General features: G+C 37.1%; 1 protein-coding gene across 1 annotated transcript; it reads right to left on the bottom strand.

The window, feature by feature from the left end:
* Positions 1 to 6,719: 6,719 nt before the first annotated feature.
* Positions 6,720 to 25,139, bottom strand: HAT1 (histone acetyltransferase 1). The gene is made up of 11 exons (XM_038142319.1): positions 25,058 to 25,139; positions 24,139 to 24,210; positions 23,759 to 23,834; positions 21,927 to 22,047; positions 16,238 to 16,417; positions 15,886 to 16,007; positions 15,281 to 15,385; positions 14,837 to 14,943; positions 12,236 to 12,387; positions 10,909 to 11,025; positions 6,720 to 7,114 (listed from the first exon to the last, which is right to left on the bottom strand). Exons 1-11 carry the CDS (start codon positions 25,062 to 25,064, stop codon positions 6,947 to 6,949), a joined length of 1,227 nt encoding a protein of 408 aa, XP_037998247.1. The 5' UTR covers positions 25,065 to 25,139; the 3' UTR covers positions 6,720 to 6,946.

Genomic DNA, 25,139 nt, shown 5'->3' with positions numbered 1-25,139 from the left:
GGTGTGATCCTCTTAAACTTTGTTAGTAAAAGTCTATCTCTTAATCAGCTGCCACAGCATGATAGGCAGCCTATCATATAGCTTATAGCCAGACTACACAGGAGTTTAAAGATCAATGATACCTTACACTGCCTCCAAAAATAAAATATTCCACTTCTTATAGCCACATTCTGCATGAACTGACATGTTTCATCACCATTGTTCAGTGAGGGGAGAATGGTAAGATTTTCACAGAAATAAAGATATAGAAATAAATATAGAGAAAGCATTACTAGGCTGATAAGTTAGACCTCGTGGGCATCGTTACCCACTGCTCACTGGTGAGAGCTATGCACACCATGTTTCATTTGCAGGGCTGAAATGTGCACGTCTTCACTTTGCTCCTAATTCTACAACGTAGTATGGTCTTTCAGGAGCATCATTTTATCCTCTTTTGTATCTTGGCAAGGCTTTAGGAATCCAGACACTCAACCACTAGTTCTGTAACATCAATGTGCAGCGTAAAGCAATCACACATTCTGCTGCTTGGCCTAAGCAGCTATATATACTCTTGAGTGGGTGTCCTTGTGTGTGCTTGAAGAGAACAGCACACTTCACATGAAAGTATCCATGTATTATGAGTAATTAGCCACATTTTCCTCAGGAGAAAAACAGAGCCCTAAGGTAGCCTAGTCTCACCTTTCTTATTTGAGTCAGCAAGTATTTCCTACTCAGTGGAATGAGGCCACTGTTAGAGAAAATGAAGTGAATGCTTGGCTTTTTTTTCTGCATGTGTAAGCCCTAAATTCCTTATTGTAACAGCCTGAAAATTGGTTGATGGCATAAGAAAATGGAGGCAATTCTAGTTATGCTGCTACCACCTTTGTAATTACCTTGTCCTTAAGTGTCAGGCTATTTCACAAATACTTGTAGGTACCGACTAATGGTTAGATTGGACCAATTATTTTTGCATGCCAGAAAATAAGAGGGGATCAATCAAATTACGATCAATTACATTTCAAGCAAACTGTGTAATTTTTGCAGTCTCTGGATGCATCTTAAGCCTAACAACAGTCATTATTCAGTAGTCTCTAATTTATGCTTAGATGTAGGTTTTCTCCTTTTGCTAAGAAATACAAACAAAAGATATCATTTTTAGGACCTTTATAGCAGTAAAATGGGGGTATAGCAGTAAAATGGAATATCTCTGAAAAGAGAGACATACCAGATCCTAACACAGCAAACCTGAAAAAAATCATACTCCACTGCGTTCAAGCTGTCACCAAAAGCAAATACGTCACTTTCTTCTTCATGTCTATAATTGTCTTTTGGTTACAATTGACAAATCCTCCTGAAATATATAAGATGGACTGAAGTGTCAGATTGAGAGGCAGTTTTGGAGAAATTACTTTTCAGCTCAGGGTTTATTCAACATGTCTGTGTGAAAGACTCTCTTTGAAGAATGTTTCACATCCCATCTCACTTACATTGGTTCTCTGCTGTGAAAGCCACCAAGAACTTAATGTAGAATCTCAACTTTATTTCCTCCCAAAATTGGGCAGGCTGATATTAAAATAAGCAAAAGTATGCTAAAGAAGACAAAGCTAGGTTTTTACATGCAAGTTTCAAAGCAGTCTGTAACAGCCTGTAAGACAACAGAGTTGTATCTTATGCACACACAAAATCTCTTATAGAGCAATACAGAAACATGCTTCTAGTTTAAGTATAGAAGCTGAGGTTAGACTTAGATCTTAACTTATGAGGTTAGGCTTGGACTTTCCTATCAAAGATTGTCTTAAAAGATGATTTAGTTCCACAGCAGCTTTTGCTGATGAGACTGGTGCTGTTTGGGTCCTACTCTAATCACAAATAGGTGTTCTTTTTTTCAGCACTGATGTTCATCTGATCTAGGTGAGAGAGTTTGGAGCCCTGAACTTGCAAAACCCAGAAATCTCCTACGTTAGTGATACAAAAATATATAACCAGGTAAACTACGCTAAATAAAACTTACATTACACCTTGAGGGAAAGAAAAATAACATATTTACAGGCCCCCATCATATTAAATTCATTCTAGGCATAGGTTTACTCTTTTCTATGAAACTATGAAGTTTTAAAACATGAACACCCCATATAGCTCAGAGAAAAGCCTAACTAGAAAAAAGAGAGGCATCTAAAAATAGCTGCTATCAAACATGGAATATCTCCCTTACTGCCCTACCATTTAGAAACAAAAAAGGGATGTCAAGCTCTTTCCATTGATTTAGATTTTCTTTACATTTTATCTCCAGCTCAAACTGTGCAACAACCACAAATGGAGCACATTCCTCCTGTGTGAGGAATGTTTACAGCATTACATGTTCTTTATTTACTGAAGAAAGAAGCTAGTGCTACTCTCAGAAAAAGACAGTGCACCGTACTGCTCCTTCAATATAGATTTTTTATGTACAGGCAAAGAGGGAATTCTGTATCCTCTTCCCAAGGCTTTGTCTTCATGGTGTCATTACTTGAGATTTCTCCAGTTTGGGTGGGAGTTTTATATCTGAAATGAGTTTTGAAGAGTCAATGTAGGACATTTTTTCCAACCTTTTCTCTCTGCCTCTGGTCTGGAGAATTAAACATATTTTGAACATGGAAATATGAAAACTGTTAGATTAATGATCCTTTGTACCTAGCTTGTAGCATTCTAGATCTAGAAGGAAGCTCAGCTACAGTGTGTAATCTTGTTTCTTGCAATGTCCATTACTGAATACTTTAGTGCAAGGAGCAAAGAACCTGGTAAGCATGTATTTGAATGAGTAGCTATGAGTAGAAACTGGTAGTTGTATTATTTTTCTTTTTACACTATAAAAAAGATGAGTGATAGGGAGGTAAGCTCATTCCTACAATCTTCCCACCAGTTATAAGCCAGTATGATGGCAGATATCATGCCCTGCCCGAGCCAAGCTTGCATCTATTTGTACTGCTTTGTGTAACAGCCTTCCATTTTTACTGGCTGCACTAAATTTTTAGCCTCACAACTCCAAATATTGTCACTGGTGTGGTTAACTGCCTTTTGTAAATGGAATGTTTTATTAGAAAGAACCCAGGGTTAGAGTGAAATCTTTCTGATCATTGGAGAAAAGAGCTAGCAGTGTAAACCAGCTGAAATGACTGAAAATCATGAATGACAGCTTGGGGAAAAATATTTTGATGACTTTAGGCTGGTTTGTTTTGGTTTTTTTTTCAGAAAATGGAAATATCTGCAACACATACTTGCTTATGAGATACAGATGTTAGTATTTATTATGCTTTTTTTTTCAACTTCAAGTCCGAATTATCCTAGCAAGCAACGTTTCACAAAGCAGTAGCATTACAGAATAATTTTAAATTTGAAAATTGAAACTCCAAGGTTTTATATGATAGGCTTACCAATGTAACAGGTATTTCTAGTTCCAACAGTTTGATACTGAAGAAAGCAGGTCAGAACTGATACTGTGAGGAAAGGTAAAATGGCAAAATATGCAACATAAGATTTTCAAGCTTTCTAGTGTCTGACAGCCATAAAATATGATAAAGGAGAAGCATAAAGAACAACAAAGTCCCAGTGAGAGACAAAACAAGGAATTGAAAAAAAATCTATATAAGCACACACAAATCCTTCATACAGACATTATGGGCTGCTTACCCTCCTGCTGCTATTGCAGAGAGAGACAATAGGTCAGTCTTGAATTGCCTAAACTGCCACATAGCAGCTTTGTGTGTTGGTTCATAGGAGGCACAGACATTTGCTGCCCAAGACACTCCGTCAGCGACACACAGACCTTTATTCCTCCAACTACAGCAGTTAGTGTCCTCCAAATCCTGCAGATCCTGGTAGTTTCCTTTCTCAGTTCTGAAGCTATAGGTATTCTGTTGTATTTCTTGAGATTATTAGTTGTTGAACGACAAGTTGTTTCTTAGTATCTGCAGTAGGTAACTTTTATGTTTCAAAATACCTGAAAGGAAACAGTTTGACCCAGGTTTCTGAACATAAAACACTTTTCAGAGCTTTATTTACCTCTTAGGACAAAATCTTGTATTAGCACCGTTAACAATACTCTTTACATTGGAAGAAAACTTGTGTCTGTCAATTGAACTAAATTCACTATTTTACTGAATTTTTGAAGTAGATTGACTGTTGCCATGGCTGGATTTGTAAGTGATGGAACGGCATACCAGCATCCTGATACCAGAAGCATCTACAAAAAAATATACTATAAATATACTTAGAGATCTTATGTACATTCTGAATATTCAAATGCAAAAAACTCTCTAAAATGCTTTATCAGTATGTTGTGCAAAATTTCACTTGAAATTTGAGTGAAGTGACTAAAGAATCTGGATTTTATCAAAATGCAGAAAAAAGGTCACATAAACCTATTATTAATAAGACTATTATTAGTGTTTGCTTGTAGTTTCTGTTAGCTAGTAATAACTGAAAAGAACAATAGTGCTTAAGAAACTTAGAATAAGAGATTAAGTATTTAAGCAAAAATATTTTTAATCCAGGATTACTTTAGCATCATATTGTGCCCTGAATAGGAGAGGGCTCCAATAGCATTCAGCTTCAGCTATCCAATTCTCATGCCCCCAACCTTGAGTGAAAGAGCTGCTACTAAGCCTTAGTGTTAATTTGTCAGCTCAAAAATCCACACAATTGAGCCCCTCCAGTAGCTACTTGCAATTCCATACAGACAGCTGTTGGTAGCTCACTGGTCTTCTCAGCACACAGAAGTCAAACAACGCTAGTAGTGTTCTACACCACAAAGTATTTGTTTAAATATAATAGGAGGTCCTTGATCTTAGTTATGTTAATACAGAAATATAAACATTACACAAAATTTACTAAACTTTTATAACTAGTATTACACTTTTAAACACTGAACAGCTGGAGTTGCTGCTGTGTGTACTTCTGAGAAGCATCCTGCAGTTCACTTGTAGGTAAAGTTATCCTGTTGAAAATCATGAACAAAATATCCAGACTGGCAAGCTAGGACTTTGTCCAGCAGCATCCTGAAATGTGGGTATTTAGTCAATTATACCACAAATACATGGTCTCTGAACTGTTAGCTCAAACAGATGCACCCCACAAGCCTACTGAAGGAAATCGGCATGTGCCCCCCAGCAGTGTCACAAGAGCTGTTGTAGTTTTCTAGCTGTCCAACAAGATTATTGCCTCCTGCTCTTTACCAAGGGATAGTCCAGACAGTTAAGACCACTTCAGGCAAAGTCAGCAGGGCTAGTTTAATTTGCTGATGAAGATTACTTCAGATAATTGGCTTAATTTACTGTAATGGATTAGGGTGCATTGACAAGGTCTTCCCTGGCAGCAGAGCTGCAGAAGCTGTAATCTGCTGCAGGATGGAAGAATTCAGTTTCTAGGCCTCTAGAAGCAGTTTATTCCTATTTTTCACACCAAGAAGTTTTGCAGTTCACAGGCACATCACAACATCTTAGAATGTCCCCAAGACCATACTGGAACAAGAAACCACTAAAGGAACTGGAAACACTAATTCAAACTCGTTTCAACTGTGTCAATGCAAAAAGAAAAAAAAAATCTGTTATGAAAACAATCTGCCCTCATCACTGTGTGAGAGAAGTTTCACTATTTGTGGATAGCAAAAGGAAACTGTAATTAAGGAAAGCAATTTTGTGCTTTTTGGCTCAGTAATTTCTAAGTGGGCAAACAGCCCATTAGGCAGTGTTTCTTTTTGTCAGTCCTACAGTTTCTTCAATGGCTTAAGCTCATGGAGTGTTAGTGCAGGCTGCCCCAGAAGCACCAGAAGTATCCCAGACCTCTACACAGGAACCAAATTTAAGCACAATTCTTCAGATCGGCTTTCCCACTTCTGACTTACCACAAAGATCTGAACATGTTCAATAAAAAAACCAAAACCATCCACAGAAAAAAAACCAGACACCTTAATCTGGAATTAAAATGTCTAAAAATCATTTAATAGAAAATACAAAAACCCCCAGATTCTAAACAATTAAAAATTATTTCACTTCCTCCACATCACATCAGGTAGTGGAGAACTGTCAACCTACAAGCTCCAGTTAAAATCCAAACCTGAATCCCATTAGGACCATCAAACATGGTTAATAAATTTCAATGATCCTTATTCAGATTAAATCCTCTAAAGCCTGAACTACCAGAAAAGATAACAATTTATTCCTTTGAGGGAGGACAGACAGGGTATTTTTGAACTAACCTGTGGTCTGAGAAGTAATGGAGAGCAGAACAGAATCAAGGAACTATATAAAGGCAGTTGCTCCCTAAGCTTTATGCTTGTTTCACTAGTAGAAGTGGTTTTGGAGTTCTCACGAAGTCTCGGCTGGTTCCCCAGCTGTGAGGTTTCTACCTGAAAATCAAAAACCTGAAAACTTGGGGGTTTGAAGAAGAATGTGCTTGAGGCATTTTAGAGGCTTAAAGAGAATGGGTCTGTTTGCTTTCAGCAGCAGGATCCACTTTTAGCAAAGGGTAAAGAGTCCACACCCGAGAGACCACAGAAACAACCTTGTCACCTGTTCATGACATTAAACCTGCACAGGTCCTACCCTGTACCACAGGATCCACAGAGAAAAGCCCCAGAAGAATCAAGTTAGGAGAAATGTGAGATTGCTTAGATTTATATATTAACTTGCTATTCAAGTATCTATTAAGTCTTGATCAAAACAAAAGGGTAAAAGAAAATTCATACAATTGAAGTAACACTGTATCTGAGAATCTACATTTTTTATTTCATCAAGAAGTGCCCCAAAATCTAAAGTACAACATTTTTAAATCTACAACACAAAAATAGAAAATATTTAAAATGCACAGGAACACAAGTCACCTTTAATGTGATTAAAACGTCACATGAGATTTTTTGCAGTTAAGTGGCAATTAAGGATGTGTTTTACAACACTGTATAGATATCTGCAAGTTTCCTGTACAAGTAGGATCCTCATGCTTGTGCAAGTCGTTCTAGGACTCTTCGGTAATCTGAAACAAGCTGTTGGAAGCTCTCTTCTAACTGTTCACGTTGCAAGTTTAGGTCTATTTGGTTCAACTGATTAGTCATCTCCTCTGGTCTTAGACACCTCCTCATCTTGGCAAGTTCTCTCTGTTTTTTCTAAGCAATCAAACAAACAGTAGTTTGAACACAGCCAGTAATTATCAAGAATATGGTATTTCATCAAAATTTATTCTATTTCAGTATCTAGTTCTAATCCCAAGAGAAGCAGTAACCATGTTTGATTAGTACTACATTTGTTCTGTTAAAGGCTCAGAGTTTCTGTATTGCCAATAAACTACTGAAGGGAGAAATGGTTTCAGATTTTGTTCCTTAACCAAACAGATTAGGTCTAACAGTACACCTACTACTGAAGATGTATGGCACAAAAAACTTGACTGTAGAAATATGACCAGGATATTTAGTCCTACATTAACATTAATTACACTGGTGTCCCATTACATGACTATTCACCCAAATAATTTCCCTATAAAATAAATTTCTGATAGTCAGTTAAGCCTCCAGTACACAGAAAAAGTTTCACAAACTCTTACAAATTATTCAAGCAGTAAGATTATTTATAAGCATAAACATATTTGTACAGGAAGATGATAAGTTGTCCTTACTCTGTCACATGTGATTTTTACCTGTTTCTTAAAAACACCTCAAAATACTTTTGGTATTTTCTTTACACAGATATACTTTTATATAGGTGATACCTATTTCTGAACTATTCAGTTCTTCAGGTACTTTTCATTCTTCAGTCTTCTCTAGCTTTGTAAAAACAGAATATCACTCAACACTTCCTTTAAAAAAAAGTATTATGTATGCTTGGTATCTTACCAATAAATCTTTGCAATACCTATGGAATCAATGTATTAAAACAACAAAATTTCACCAAATTATTCTAACAGTCCTGAAATCAAAGCCCTTTTGTGCTCTAATTTTAAGCTTATCTCTCAAAGGAGTATTTGTTTTCATTCTGTGATTGATGCTGAGAGTCAGGAGGGAGGAGTGGAGACTACAGTGAACCGTAAATGAGTAAGAACAGAAAAACTTACAGAAAAAAAACTTAGGTTTTTTTTGGGATACTTTTACTCTAGTATTTTGGGATTTTTTGGGAATCTTTTTGTGTATCCCAAAGATTGCACAGATAGGCAAAGTTCAGTTCAGAAAAGGAGGTTCTGTACTTAAGTCCTGATGAGGAGTTCAAGCACATTCTGGCCAATAATCAAGAAACCTTTCCTTGTTGAAAGGATGTGAAAAGCAGCATAGATGTTTAAATTTTTGATTCATATTAGCTCTGTGTAGTCAAAATGAGGAAGATACTCAAAACATATGATGAGCTGCCCAAATGGAAATAGAGATGAGTACCTTCTGGCCAAGCTTCTGTCAGTAGAACAACTAAAACTTTATTTTTAGAATTAATTCAAAGTCTGCCTAATTAACAGGAGCATCTGTTTAGATTATAAACATTAGCTCTGAAAAAAAGTGCCAACTTTTAAATGCCCACTACATCTGATACTGTACCATTAGGCCATCTAAGTTCCTGATTTCTGCTAAAAAGCAAACTCTCTTTGCATGTTTCATATAACCAGTTGTTTCAATATCCATTTCCCCCTTCCAAATATACTACAAGCATATCCAGGTACCCAAGATTTTGAAAACTGCCATCAGTAACATTTTACCTGGGCAGCTTCAAGAGGATTCTTTGGGATAAAGTTGTTGGGCTGGGCAGAAAAGCATATTCAAGTAGCAAACAAAGCATCACAATTAAAAATCCAGTGCAGCAGTGGTATTTACTTCCAAGAACGATGACATGAAGAACAAAGACATGATCAAGGAGATATGTCTACCAGCACAATCTACTAATAAAATGCAGTTTGTCAGAAATGGAGAAGGCACAGTGAAACTGAAATTTCACAAGCTGCTCACCCCTTTAAACTACGTTGGAGTGATGCCCTGTTAACTAATATACCAAATCTTTTCTTTCCTGTATTAGTGCTACTTGTACAGAGAGCAACACACCCTGCTGCATCAGTCATCCCAAGCTAGTCATGCCACATGCAGAAAGGTCTCAGTATCTTCAGCAAGATACTACCACCTCCTTGCTAATGTAATGACTTCAAGGGGAACAGATGTATTACATGTTTTTCCCCTGAGGTTTCTGCATATAGTTTTTTTCACTGCTACTGTTAGCCAGGAAATAATTCTAAGATGAAATACCATTTTTATTAAGCGAAGGTAGTATCGACTTAGAATTATTCTACCTCTGCACAGCACTGTTCAGATGAAGCTATCAAACTGTTTATGTAATAAAATGACATCAGTATTAGAGTATGCAGTAATATTCCTGATATATATTTATAAAGTTTGGTCCCCCCCTCAAAATTACCCTCTCTATACTAAAAGTTAGTTTCATTACGTTTCTGAAAACTTTTTGAAAATGGCAGTGTGACTAAAATTTATTGGAAATTGTTTAAAATTAATGAATGAGTAAGCTATATACTAGGTAGAACTACCATAAACAAGATGACTATTTCAGAACATGAAATTTAAAATCAGGGAAAAAAGGAGTTTGTTGCTTTAAGGATTTTTTTGAATCCCCAGTGAAATAACAAAAAACTAAAAATGCAATGTTCTAAAGTAGCAATATTGCATATTTAGCATACAAAATCCATTTATTATCCATGCACTTATTGTGTGCAAAGACTGAAGTGGAAACACCTGCTAGAAGCACTAGAATTGAAGCTGCTTATGAAATTTTGGATTTTGCCTACAGGACGTCAGCGATGAGTGAGTGAATTGAAACCATGTAATAGTCATGAAAAACAGCTGCTGAAAAATCACCTTATTTATAGTGGACACTGAGTGAAATTTAGCAAATGAGACAAGACACTTGTGAAAGAGAGCATGTTTTGATTAAGGTTCTGGCACTCAGCATGACATGAAGTTATCACTAGATCAGATAAATATTTAATAATTCAATGCTGGCCTCTCATTTCTACTAACAGCCCCTGTAAGCCCAATGTGACTACAAGCAAAGTTTTGCTATTTGGTATAACAGGGTAAATGCTGCTTCAGGAAGGTTTTCAAGCTAATCAAGCTAATCATCAGGTACTCCTCATGCTCTGTGTACCTTTATATGCAGGATTTTGGTTTGCTTGGCAAGTACTTAATTGACAACAGTAGCTAACATGCTAGTTACAGCAATAAACCTAGATTTGCACCCTTTTGACTCTTGATACAAAGAGTGATGCCATTTGCAACTAAGATATAATTTTTAAAATCCGTATCTCAAAGGTTCAGTATATGCAACATAGACCAATCACACTGAAAATCCAGGATGCATAAATAATAGCAACTAAGAAAATTACTTGGTACTATGTTTAATACTTGCTTGAATTTTATTGCTGGTATTATTTCATATTTCATCTGCATGGAGTTAGTCCTATGTTGACATGACTTAATTACTTCCAGCAAGCTGTTTTCTTAAGATCTAGCAAACAATTAGAACAGGAATCTAAACTATACCTAGTCTGCAGTATAAACTTTACCTCTCTTCAAATTTCTGGCTTGTCTATTTAAGGCATGTTTTTAACCTCTTCAAGAATTTGACCATTTCTCCACGTTAAACCTACCTGGGCATAATGCCACTTGTAGCTAGACAGCACGGGCTTAATAGTAACCTCCTGCTGGAAGTGGGCAGGAAACAGTCAGGAGCCAAACACAGGATCTTCAGTGCTGCTACAAACAAATGTCCTCTGCATCTGTATATGTCAGCTGAACACTGCATAACTAATAGTAGTTGATTGGCAACATAATTGACATCAACTACATTTATGGAAATTAAAGTAAAATCAAGTATAATTAGCCTTGAAATAAATATTAAATGATACTTAAGTCATATACACCTTATAGGGCCCAATCAGTCTTCTTTTAACATCCAACCGATAGCTTCTGGACTGTTCTGCATCACCCATATTTGTCGCACGCAATCGGAGAATTTCATAAACTCGTCTTGTGTGTTGCTAATGAACAGAAAGGAGAATAAAAACCACATCTGAATAAAGAGGTCACTCAACAGAACTCCAAGTGCAGAAATACTGAAATATTAGAGTAATTCTTTATCTTATTAGAAGACAGGGGCAAGGATAAATCTGTTGTATCTAGTGAATAAGCGTTTTTCTTTTTACTTAAAAATAATTTTCTTCCATGCAGGCAGTGTCTGATCTCTCCAGTGTTGCATCAGCCATAGAGGTGCTTCAAGGACTTGCTGTAGGTGAACAGCAGAAAGCCCAGAAGCCAGAGTCCAAACACACTTCTAAGAACAGGGACTGGAACTAGAGTGATGTGAAGCAATACCGAGCAGTATCCACTTTGCTAATTTTAACAAGCCACATATATCTACTGCCCTTCACAAGGCTCCCTAAAAGTTATAAATATGAAAATGAAACAACAATATTTAAACTTTTCTGTTTACTGGGGAAGAAAATTAATTAGTAAATGGAAAAACTGAATGCTTTTGCTATCAGGATCAGAAAGTACAACATCTGGGGAGAAAATGACGTTGCTACTGTATTAGTCTTAACTTGCATTTAAAACCAAGTATTTGTTTCTGAACAACACAACAAAAATAAAGTGGTTTGTTTGCTACACTACTACATGTTTATATACTGTTAAAAAACCAAATGAAATTTATTTATTCTTTCAGATTTAAAATACATAAGGCTGCAGATGTAGTTTCCTCATATAAGTCATACCATTTTCATGAACACATCTGAATATGGCTTCACACTGCCCATCCCTCAAGGTTTAAAGTCTTCAGCACAACACACTCAAATGCATTTTTAATTAAGCAACTTTGCTATTTCACTACCATACTCAAAAATGAGTTTAATAACTCAAGATTACCATCAAATTTAATTGCTCAATTTAACTCTTTAGTTCTCCAAGTGTTTAGAGTTGCATTAGTAAGTTGTTTGCCACTTCAGTATTCTGCATTCCCAAAGCAACACTTACTTGCACTCTTGAAAGAAATCAAAACTATGTCAAATTCTATTACAATGGAATGTGTAGGTAAAAAAGGCATCTATCTAAAACCATGAGCCATGTATCTCCTGATACATCCTTAACAAGTGTCAAAATAAGCGAGAGTGTAAATTCCATGTCTCTAAGTTTAAACTGTATTGTACTAGTTTGATAAGAATATGTCCAACTACAACTGTACTTGTTTAATACCTTATTTATTTTCAATTTTTGTTGAGCTTCCGTCACCATTTCTTGACTGAAACCTTGCATTAACTTTGCTGGGGAAAAGCAAAGCAAATCTTGACAGAGCTTTACAAGAACAAAGTCTCTAAGCTTCACATAGTTCTCAGAAGGATCTTCAGCTAGAAAGAATAAAAAAAGCTTATCAGCATTATTTGTTTTCTCCTCTCTGGTATGTAATTACAAAGAACTGTGGAAAACAAAAGCAGATGCAGTATTCATCATTACATAAACAACTGTGCTTAATTGTAAACACTTATCAAAGGTGTAGATGTTTGACAGTAGACAAACAGATCACATTAAAAAACTTCTAATATTTTGTGTATGCAGTGCTGTACATATTGTTCATATGTATTGTGAAATGCTCTTGATTAAACCCATTTAATTCCTTGGGAAAAGACTAGCCTATAAACCTTTTTTCTTGTATCTTTCATCTATTCTATATTTGACAGTGGTAGAACTACTAAAAGACAAACAAAAGGGAAAACGTGGGAGAAGATTAGTGAAAATATCCTATTGTATGGAAGTAAACTGGTTGAAGACACGTATTGAGCAGGAGTCAGTCTTTGCTAGCAGGGAAGGCAGGAAAAGGTACAAGAAGCCAAAGAACAAGATTATCCAAAATTACAAGGCTGAAAGGACCTAAGCAAAAGTTGATCATGATTGCAAGTTACTTCCATTTCACTTAAAAAGAGAGCACAGCTATCAAAACTGTTGCTATAGAAAAAACCACTGAAATGGAGAACTAGCCACAGTTAAGATCAACATGAGCGCATATACAACTATTTAATGCAAAAAGAAAATATGTACAACATTTTGAATTTTTTTTCCTTGCTTTAGACAAGCTCACTACAAAGAAGTGGCAGGGCCATGCTTCCCCTTCAACACTCATTTTTCTGGGACGTAGCATTGTGGAGTTTATTGCTAATATACCAGCTTACATCCCAGCTGCATTTTCGTTTAGTTTTGAAATACACTGTAAATAGTTAAAACTTGCAGTTTAGTTACAACTTCTGCAGTTTGCAGAAGAACTGGGATAGAAGCTTTTGCCACATAATGTATGTGGCACAGCACAACTAACAATTCATTTTTCTGGGTTGGGTTAAAACGTATTGTGTATGAGTGACCTAATCTTGTATGGCAAGCCTTATAGCACTTATTCTGCAAAAGAGATTGGAGAAGTGCACTAAAGTAAATTGATTCATTCTTTTGCACTCAGAGTAGTTAAAAGGAGAATGAGGCAGTTTCTGTCCAGTAAGCACTAGCAGCATATATTTAGTTTGTGTCAGGATGACAAGGTATAAGCAGAACAAAATATTTGCTGCAAACGTGAAACTCAGAAGTTATTTTAATTAGTAAATCATTAGCTTTTCCAAAGAAATTAATTAGATCTTCATTTCCTTTTTACAGAAAAGTTAAAGGCTTAATTTCACAATTTTTGGTGATATGTAACTAAATATCCTGGCCATGTTAAGAGAGTCCAAGTATAATGTCCCCATCCAAAGGACGATAAATACTTCCCTAAGAGTCTTAACTTTCATAATTTGAGTGCCATGTAGAATATTGGAAGCCTTCTCCTGCTTTATTCCACAAAAAAATGGACCAATGTCTTAGCGCACATTTGCTGTTTTCTACAACCCTGCACTTGGGGCACTGAGCCATGAACATGCCATAGGATTTATGCAGTAGCAAGTTAAGACTTTGCTCATCCTCTATTATAAAAGCTACGTAAAGGTTTGTACTATAAAAAGGAAAAATGCATGATGGACATGAGTTCCTGTTGCATGAACTTTCTTAGGTTCCCACAAACTGGACTGAAATTATGAGGTGGATTATTTTGTTACGATGATCTGGCAACAACACATTATGAAAGCAAGAGGTCTACTGGGTTTTAATTAGAATGGAGAGTTATAAATAACCAAGATGAGACTGCACATAGAATTGAATGGTAAACATGTGTTTGAACCGCATTTCTTCCTATACTAGACTTGAAACCACAGGACTGATGTCATGCCTGTGGCAATGTTCAATGTTACTTTTGTTATGCACATGGACCCTCTATCTGCCATTTTCAGTCTTTTGTTTTTTTAAGTATTTGTGCACACACATCTAATATCACTGATGCCTTCAGCCAGCAATATGTGCTCCTAGAGCACAAGTTCTCTACAAACTCTTACTGCCTGTGAAATTTCAGTGTGCACACTAATATTAAATATGCTATTTTAGTTAGGTGTGTTGTGTCTCCCCTCACGTTTGAGTTTTGGCTAATAGGAGTAAGTTGAACAAGGAATTTGACCAAGCTTGATCTCTTGGCAAATTCAGCTGTGTTTCTCACAATAAAATAGTTAATCAGCTGGTAATCCGTTCACGCTAGGGATTGAATTTTCCTGGTGTGCTGTTCTCTGAGTTCAGAAGCTACACCACATACACTTCCGTAAACCAGGATACTATTAATCCTGAACTGAGCAGAAGCTAAATCTTCAAAAGGCTTTAAATTCCCACAAATGGACATGAAAGTTAGCCTATGGGCTAACAACCTGTGAAGTTCCTAATGAAAAGTTTAATACAAACCTGTTATATCAAGTACTGTAGGAGAAGACATATAGTATCTATGAACTGTTTCAAGCAGCTGAGCGCCATGGCCTTCTCCTTGGAATGGCGGCAAGATCAGCATCTGGCTACAGACAAAGGAATGCATTTTCAGTTCAAATGCAAGCATTTGGAAGCATAATGTGAGGTCTTAAAAACAAAATGGTATTTCACTTTAGATTAAGGTATGTGCAATCTTCATGTTAAAATGAAATTTTTAACAGAGTCTTAAAACTGTTAAATATTCAAAACTTGTTTGAGATTCCCTCCGCTTCAAGAAGGGAACAATGGAAAAAATCAGTGCATAGACAGCTAATAATGGGGATTTTTTTAAACAAATCAACACTATTATAAACAAGTATTGGGAACTTCAGCAGTTCCCTCTTCTGAAATAAAAGGCAAGGCACGAGTTACACCGCCAATTACCTTACACGTGGCCGGGTTTTGTCTGGGTACACATAGTAATTATAGACTGTCATGTAGCCTACGGTCGCAAAGAGCGTAGCTCCATCCTTATTATACTTCTCAAATCTGCAGATAAAACAGAAAGCCAAGCAGGTCAATTACAGTTGCGGTCCCATGCAGTGTCCATTTTCTTTTCCATTCTCCAACTGAATTTTCAGTGTCAGCAAGCTACTCTGTGAGGGCCCAATGGGTACACCTGCTATGTTCTGAATGTACAATTCACTTAATTGGTGTGCAGCAACTTGGATAAATCAGACCTCTTTACAGCACTTCAGTGCACTTGCCTATTATAAAGATGAATAGGTGGCAAGTAAAAGAAAACACAGGCAAAGCTCATTTTACTGTTTAAGCCTACATTCAGGGCTCTAACGGACAACAGCATTTAATTCAGCTCTATTCTCAAGCTTTCCCAAAGCATAATGGAGGAAAACTCAAGCCTCATAAACAATGTTTTTTCTTTCCTGGGAAAAATATCATTATACTGCTCCAATAATTGGCCAGCCACAATTAAAATGCAGCCTTTGTGGAGGTAATAAGGTCCACTGTTGCTTTAGAACTGTACTTACACTAGAAAGTAGTTCCATCTTTCATCATCTACATCAATAAAGCTAGCAGTTTCAATAAACCACATCAAGAACGTCTGAAGCCTTTCATGATATTCTCGAAAGCCTGGACATGTCATGTCAGCCTAGGGAAAAAGCCAGGAGAAGTCAGGTGAAACCTATCACAGATGCAAGAGGAAAATCTATGCAAAACCTAATTAAATTCTCTAATATAAAAAAGCGTGTTAACGATTAACAAAAGGACAAAATGATAGTATTTATACACTACAGTTGAGTCACTACAGAAGGTGCATCTCTGCAAAATAAAATTGAATTTGGTTGCTCAAAAGCAGAAGTTTAACTAAATTTTTCATACCTTGTATATCTGATACGTTATATCTTCACCAGCATCCTCATTATGGATAGAGTATGTGTGTAACAGCATTCCAAAGGGCTTGAAGTTGACCTCCTTCTCCAGCAGAGACACAAAGTCATCTGTGTTTGTGCAAAAACCAGGCGGAATGATTTCTCTAATTTTACTTTCCACATCATCTGCCTGGAGATTACAAAAAGGGCAAGGATCAGTGGAAAATTAGAAAAAGACAGCATTGATGTCACCGTTGTGTTTAGGAAATGAATATATGAGACACACTATACCTACCAGTAATTAAAAAAAACAAAAAGGAAAGAGAAAAAAGAAAAAGCAAGCATTCTTGCTGTTCAATAGTGATCTTCCAGCAAGTAAAGGAGCCACACTCATGAGATCAGAAATGTCACAATCCAGCCTTTTTAAGCATCAAAAAGCTCTTGGTTACAGGCTAAGTCCATGAACATTTTTATGATTAGAGATTGTTATATTTGTTCAAGCTTTACTAAGAGCATTGGTAGCTATTCTGTAAGCGCAGCATGTTCAAAAGCCAAGACTTTCTAGACAGCAACTCACCAAGATTATGCTATGCTACATAGCCTTGCAGAACTCAGGTTCCCAAACAAGCAGCTTACAAGAGGTATTAGGTGATGCAGAACTAAGCAGAGAAAAAGGGACAAAGACCAAAAACGGTAGCTCCCAAATAGAGAAGTGACAGCTAGCACACTCTGGCATTCTTACGACCCCCTGCTTGAAATGCCTGTCTATAGAATCTGCTGCAAAACAGTACAAACTCAGACAACTACATCCTGCATTCTAATAAAAGAAAGTTTTGAAAACAAAGTTTGACATAAAATAGTACAGCTTATGAATACTGTCAGCAAATCTGACCTGTAGTCTAACATACTGTGGAAGACAAAATATTCTGACACCAAAATTTAATTCAGAGATTACTCTTTTCAGATAGCCAAAGTTAGAGACTATCAGCTGAGCAGACTTCATAATCCTTTTCAGACCCCCAAAAGACCACTTGATTGAATACATTTACTACTTCTTTTTAACCATGAATATTTGATGAAGCTTCACAATAACGTATTACTGCTTCTCACCAGGCAATAAAACTTAATGAATTGGTCTCAACTTAACAAAACCATACTCCTCAATACAACCCCTAAAAGCCTGACATTACATTCAACAAAATGAGCTTACATTCAATTCAAACTTTCCTCTAGACAATGAATCCAGGTTTTTACTTAATGGAGTTTGCCGTGAGTTCAGCTGTAATGTTTGTATTGTATCTATTTCCACAAGGGCGGACACAAGAACACTTTGTGTTAACTTACTAAGCAGCTCTTTCACACCGTTTACATGCATGATGGGTATTAGTTCAAAACCAAGACTCTTGCTACTTAGCATTCAAAACAGGGAAATTAAGATGCTTAGAACAAAATACACTACAAAAGGCTAATACAACATGCTACTAATTCCTGTCCTTTCAACCATGGGCCCTTAAGCAGAAGCAATGCACCTGCAAATGAATAGCACTTTATCATTCAGTTACGTTTTTAGTGTAGAGAAAGATAGACTTAGTTCAGCACAAACAAGTTTTATTCTTAATGGTTTGGTACTACCAACATTTATATTTATATTTGGAGAGAGAGCTATTTGGCAGTTAAAATACAACTCTACAATACCTGGTGTAAGAACTCAGTAAAAACGCGTACAGTCTTTACACTCATTTCATTCTCAAAACAAAGATAATTTGTTGGTGCCTTCACTATCCTTCAAAAACCAATATTAGCTAAAATATGTTTTCTTTACACTTGCTGATTTAAGGGGATTACACAAAACCAGCCACTTCTTCTGAATCAACGAATTACATTAAAAAACATATTTATACAGAACACAATTTAGAAATGCCTTTTTTTAAACTGTGCAGATGCATTCTTTACACAGCTCTTATGTCTGCACTACTGACAGAGCTGTAAGAAATCATAACTAAGAATCTCTAGCAATTTGCATTTTATATAGCTGAATAAGCATGCAAAAATAATCTCGAATTAAAACAGTATTTCCAAGCAACAGTACAATAACTCAGATGACATGTGGACAACATCTAAAGAGGGTGAATATACAGCAGGAAGTACTATATACATAATGTTTAAGTACTCTTGCTTCCCCTCACACTTTTAAGTTTCTTTATTAGAGGTAAGAAAGAAGCCAAACTGTGACCTGCACAAGGGTAAGGTAGCACATCCATCACTGGCTGCCACCAGAGAAGTCTTGTTTTCAATACAGTGGAAAGAATTAAAATATGCCAGAGGCTTGGCAAATAAAGCACTAGATGATGCTTCTTGATTCTGTATGACTACAACATATCTTCACCTACTGCCTCCTAAAAATTCTCTCCCCTTGGAATGGGGTCTGACACAAGAAAATACAGCCTTCAATGACTTTTAGAGTTAACAGGATTTCTCCTACTTACAGAGCAAATCCCAGAATCCTCAGTTTGAGCAGTGGCATAAGTCTAAGACATGCAATTTTCAGTTAATAGGACCTGAAATACTGGAATCTCAATAGATCAATCACATAAAAATAATTTATTTCATTAAAAGTTGTACTTTTAAATGGAAACATTCATTACTTAGTCGGTCCTTTTCAAACACTTCTCTCTGAGGAGCCCATAATCCAAGGAGCTACCAAAATGTGTTTCCTGCCTTCCCTTGTGCATTTCTTTGATATTGGTGAAAGGCTAATTTATTTTTTTTATCAGAGCAAGACACTCATATCTTAGAAACTGGAATGGATGCACACAAATTTCTCGTCAGAAAAACAATCCCTGTGACTTCTGCAGCAGTGTTTAACATAGGCAAAGCAACTTACAATGAAGCATGCAAAAACCTGAATTAAGCCAGCCAAGAGCTGTTAAGCTTATGGTTCATGGAAGTGCTATCTGTAATACGTTACCTTCACAATCAGAATCATGTAAGGTGATGATAGGAAATTTGGTATGGGCTTGTACCTGATTTGTAGTAGGACTGCTTAAGTGGGTAATGTCTCTTTGAACATCACATTTGACTCAGGGTTATTTTAACTTAGAAATTATTATTGTATTAATAGGCAGCTATGACATTTGCATACCATGTAGATGCTGTTTCAAAGTGACTTAATTTGAAATAACTACAGAAGCATATTTGAGAGTTTCTCCAAAAATTGTATGCACATACTTCAGAGGGGAGAAATGGAGTCCTAAGCAGTATTAAGTTACAAAAGCACCAAATATCGAAACAATACTTTTTAATTAACTTTGGTGTAAAGCAAATGCATATACTAGACGCAAAGCGAGATACAGAGTTTAGTGAAATACTTTACCCCTATCCCATCATAAAATGCAGAAAAAAGGAAGATATTGGAACAGCTGCAAATCTCAAAGCAGCAAGCAATTCAGAGGTCATTGCTATTAATATTTACACTAGAAGAAAACAGTTTCTCTTCAATTATTTGAAAGAATTAACACCATTCAAGGGAAAATTTTATCTACTTTCACTAAATGAAGTGCCAGCTTCTGTTCAAAACATGATAATACTTTGCTGAGGCTTCCCCAATAATACAATTTCCTTAAAGATGGATCTAAACCATGTTAAGATGCATAAATATGACTGGACTTCTGCCTTTTGACATTTCAGGATTGTATCTTGAATGCTGAAAAAGATCTTACAGGAAAAAAGAAATAGTGGTATTGGGATGAATATTTCTGTCAATCCCTAGCAGGGATAGCAGCAGCTGCTTTAGCAATAATGAAACCAAACTCAACATTACAGAATAAAACCACCTGCTGTTGAATGAGCTTCTATGGGTATTTGGGTACAAAATCCTCATCTGGGAATAACTTTGTGGAGCATTAATACCAACTTGCTTGGAACCAGTTATGGTAAAAGCAGAAACTGCTGTCCTTTCCTAAACACCATCTATTCACAGCACAGGATTATCTGTCATGTGTGGCAGATAGTCTGCATCTTAGTATAATTATCATCAAGGAGGAGAGATCAGCAAATAGTTAACTTAGAAACATAAATGTTAATATTCCTTCAAATCAACATTCTGCTGTAGTGACAGCTTATGTTTTAACCTCTGCAAATGCGTTATCTTAGGGTGGATAAACTGATGGCAAATACAAATGCAGAAGATTGACTACAGCCATGTAGTTTTTCCCATATATGTTTAGATATAGCAATATAAGCAGCTTATATGACTGTACAGTACTAGTAACACTAAGGGAAGCACAGGGTAAGCAACCACATTCTTCCCCCTCAGTCAAGGCATGTAAATGCTCTGGAAAGCAAACACAAGTGCTGCTCAAAAAGATCTTTCTTGTCCCCATCTTAGTCCTCAAAGGGATTGGAATAATAATTCAGTATAGGAAACAGGCCTTGAAAAAAGCAACCATTTTGATCAATCAAAAAATTGTAGTGTGCATAGGGCAAGACAGACCCTGTTCAGGCCTCTAGAGAAGTAAACAGTGTTTGCCATTTGTACAGAAAACAGATGTTGTTCGATGATGTAAATGATGAAGTAAAAAGGTGCTACGGTGCAGATTCCTGTTCTATTTTGAAATTATATCACTGAAAGATTGGACAATTTGATTTTAATATGTTTACTATACAGCCAACAGCCTTTCCCTTTTTTTCCTCATTTCCAAAAATTCTTAAAGATTGAAAAGCATGACCTTTCACTCCTAAGACATGTTGCTCTAGCCTCCAAAGTATTTCAGACATGTCCAGGAACTTAGCCTGTTGAACTGAGTATATTCTAATATACCTTCAAAACAAGGAAGGGCAAATCTTTGAAATAATTTTAATGAAGTCATTCCAATATATTTCTCCTTTTACAGTAGGCCTTTCCTTGCAATTATTTAAATAAACTCCAACGAATTTGAAAGTAGTAACTGAAATGCAGTCTGAAGTCATATTTGGAGAACATATAGACAGTGGGAGAGGAAACAAAAAAAGCTATTCTACAAGTATTTTATAAGCTCAGAAAATCTGCACGAAAAAGAAGAAACAACCAAACAAAACCCCTGCAGGTAATTGTATTGTCACATTCCTTTAAGAAAGATGTAAAGCTTACAGGATACCCACACAGAAGTTTATAATCTCTTTTCTGCCCAACTTGTTCTCCATGTTTAGAGACACAGTCAAGCATACTATCTCATGAAGTTCTTACAGAAACCTCCTTTTCCTTCTCACTGATTCTCTCCATCATTAGCCCCACCAACACTAGTCCTCCTCCTGGTCAAAGTTAATATGAAAACACAGACTTGCCAAGTTGAGGTTTATTTTGTGGAACTGGCTTTGGCATCAGCACCTCACATCTGACTGTTCTGTTTGACACAATTTTCATTTTACTGTCGTCAGGGAATGGGAAATGAAGTTCAAAGCCTTTTATTAGCTTAGCAAACGGAAGCTTTGTTTCTTTCCTTTCAATTTAAACCATGTCTAGGTGGGCAATTAACAGACCTAGAACTGAAGTAAACCTTCTCAATGTTAAAGACAGAAGCAAACCTTCTCAATGTTATGTGAAAGACAGAAGCAAACCTTCTCAATGTTAAAGACAGAAGCAAACCTTCTCAATGTTATGTGAAAGACAGAAGCAAACCTTCTCAATGTTATGTGAAAGACAGAAGCAAACCTGCACCTACCTCCACGCAGTCAAACTTTTCATTCACTCTTGATGTGTATTCAACGCGGAAGAGTGTAGACAGGTTTCCAGCAATGTAATACAAGAGGATCTTGAGTCCCTTGTAGCCAAAAGCAACTTCACTGAGAAAGGAGAAAATAACAACCAGGAACTCGATACAAAACAAAACACTCACACCACAGTGGCTTCATTTCACGTGACATTCACATAAACTTTCCCGGTAAGGTAAAGAAACCTTCCTGATAGGAAAAGGGAATCAAACTGGATGTGTGCTATAGGACAGAGAGAAGGCCTTACACTGCTTCTATTATTTCACTCCTCTAGTGGAAATATTCTGAACTCAGTAAGGCAGTGCCTGTGTCCTTACTGTGACAGCTCAAGAGAGAATGCCTGAAACAGCTCATACTGTGTTTATGCTTTTTCAACAGCTTTGACTTATTAACAGTTATTTACATTAATTGATTGCTAACATTTATTAAAATTTACTTTGCAGTACAGTATAATATTTTGGAGTAAACTACTTCACTGTATAATGTACAAAGCACAGGTAACCAGGTGTAGCAATTTGTGGATTTTTTAGTTGACGGTTTCTGTTTAGTTATCCAATCTAACCAGAAATTAGTACATGCAAAAAGAAGTATAGAATACCAAAGCCTTTTTAACAGTTTGAAAATACGAGCTGCCTGAACACAAACTCTATACTCTTATGAAGAATAGAGAATTTATTTTCTGAAAAAAATGTGCAGAAAACAGTAACGTTCACAAAGAAACAGGCCAATTTTTTTTTAATTAAAGCATAGCCAAAACTTTTTTTAACTGGGATTTTTCTTTTAGGGTAGTACATTCATAATTTAAAATTTGAAATGTATGTGCCAGAAGAAGAATTTGCTTCTTAGCTAAACTAACAGATCGGAGAGTTTTCTGATTACTAAAATTATAATTATTGTCAATGATAGCTGCAGAAGACATCTATTAGTGTAACTAATGTATTACATTTCATATAGGTAGTTCATTCTAATTGGAGTACTCAGAATGCTTTCAAAAGGAAATTGAAATTAAGAATCACAACTACTTAAAGAAGTCCACTGAAACATGCAGGTGGATTCTGCTTAGTTTTGTTTGGGGGTTTTTTTTTGTTTGTTTGGTTTTCGGTGGTGGTTGTTTTTTGTTTTTTTTTTAATCTACAGCCAGATTGTTAAATGAAAATTCTCTACTGAAAATAATAAATGGCACTTCAGCACTAATTAATTCAGCATACTCAAAATAAAAGAAACAATACTTTTCTACCTACACTTTAGGAAATACTTTGAAACCAGCATTCTTCTGGAGAAACTGGCTGCTCATGGCCTGATCAGGTGTACTCATCACTGTCTGGATGGCCATGCCCAAGGAGCGGTGGGGAGTGGAGCGAAACGCACCAGAAGCTGTTCCCCTGTGGTGTTCCCTGGGCTCAGTGCTGGGGACAGTCCCATTTAATGTCTTTATCAGTGATCTGAATGCTCCCTAAGTCAGACTGCAGCCAACACTAGGCTGGACAGGAGCGCTGATCTGCTGCACTTGGGTCACAACAAGTGACAGACTTGGGGAAGAGCAGCTGGAAAAGGAGCTGGGGGTGCTGGGTGACAATCGACTGGACATGAGTGAGTCAGAGTGTGCCCAGGTGGCCACAAGGGCCAGCGGCATCCTGGCCTGTAGCAGCAAATGTAGCAGCAGCACCAGGCCAGCACTTCTTACCTTGCAATCCGTATCAACAAAAATTTTTGGTTTTTAACAATTTGGAAACGGATTTGCCCTTTGGGATCTATTAGTTTAAATCTGGAAACTTTAACTTACTCATCTCCAAACACTTGATGGCTGTACTCTGGATTAAACGTTGTGTTCTCATCCTCCAAATCCTCAGGAAAGCGAACTGAGGAAATAAAAAGAATAGAGCATCACCAAGTCACCACCTTTCATTTGTTTATCCACAGAAGCCCTGCTAGCTGTTCATGCACCTTTCCACCAGAGTCAGACAACTCTAGTTAAGAAACTATGTGAGAGTGGCATACAAATGAAATCAAGGCATCCTGTACAAATTAGGTGCATGTTACTTGATTTATGAGTATCAAATCAGTAATCAGACTAGAACCGAGAACTTGACACAGATATAAACCTGTATATATTTCATAGAAAAAAATTGAATACTTCAGCACAATATTAAAAAGTGGTATTACCTAACTTCAGCTGAATTGCCTCATTTGTATTACACTTGTATTCAGCCAGCTTCTTCTCCATAGCAGTAAGTCCTGAAAAAAAAAGTTAGAGAAAATAAAGAGAACTATCTCACACACTCTTCTGGAACTAAAAACCATACAAGTATCTCTTCTTAGTTTCTGAGAATTAAAGTCATTACTATAAAAATATTAAGTATTCTAAGTTACTTCAAATTAAATATACATTTCACACGTGTTACTCATAACAGGTTATACTGAATAAGAATTCAGTATAACCTGTTATAAGCAACATGTGTCAGGACACTTCAAGTGTTTGCATTAAGTCATTTTCATAAACTGCTGTTAATGAACTACAGTGGCACGTAAACCACTAACAATTATTTAGCCAGCACTACTCTTCCAAAACGAATGTGGAAGAAAAATGCAAACAAACTGTATTTCATCTGAATTCCAAAGCCTAATCTAGGCCAGAAGGCACGATTCACCTCAGATACGCTCCAAATGCTTCACAAACATAACCCCCCTTCATTTCAGAAGTACCATAAGGAAGTTCTTCTACATCTTACTTCAGGCAGCAAACTTCAAGTAAGAACATTTTCGGGTTTTTAACTCCCTACCTACCGCCAGCAAACCCGCGCCCACGGACACACACTGGTTTAACACCCCCAGAGCGTGGGGGCCACAAGCCCGAAGCCACGCAGGAGCAGGACCATGGCAGCCGGGCGGCAGAGGCAGCCGGGCTTCCCTCCCTCACACCCTATTCCCCGTCCGCCCGCGCCCACCACGGTCTGTCTTCACCCACATCCGCCGGCCCCGAGCTCACGGCCCCGCGGCCCGGTCACGGCGCTACCTCCGGGCCCCCCGTCCCTCGCGGCGAGGCTCCAGGAGCGCCCGCTCCCCGCCGCGGGCCGGGACTCACCCGCCATGTCCGAGCCCCGCGCGCAGCGAATCAACCCGCGCGCCCGCCCGGCGGAAATGAGAGCGCGCGCACACGCGCTTCC

Source organism: Motacilla alba, chromosome 7 (assembly GCF_015832195.1).
Source record: "Motacilla alba alba isolate MOTALB_02 chromosome 7, Motacilla_alba_V1.0_pri, whole genome shotgun sequence".
Classification (NCBI taxonomy): Eukaryota; Metazoa; Chordata; class Aves; order Passeriformes; family Motacillidae; genus Motacilla; species Motacilla alba.
This window is presented reverse-complemented; position numbering and strand designations above follow the sequence as displayed.

Bases quoted from the DNA above. Each gene is read 5' to 3' on its own strand.
- HAT1 (XM_038142319.1), bottom strand. The intron at 14,944-15,280 runs GTAATTGGCGGT...CTTTGTCTGTAG, and splicing joins AAAACCCGGCCACGTGTAAG to CCAGATGCTGATCTTGCCGC. The intron at 11,026-12,235 runs GTATTAAACAAG...TCTGTTCATTAG, and splicing joins AAAAATTGAAAATAAATAAG to CAACACACAAGACGAGTTTA.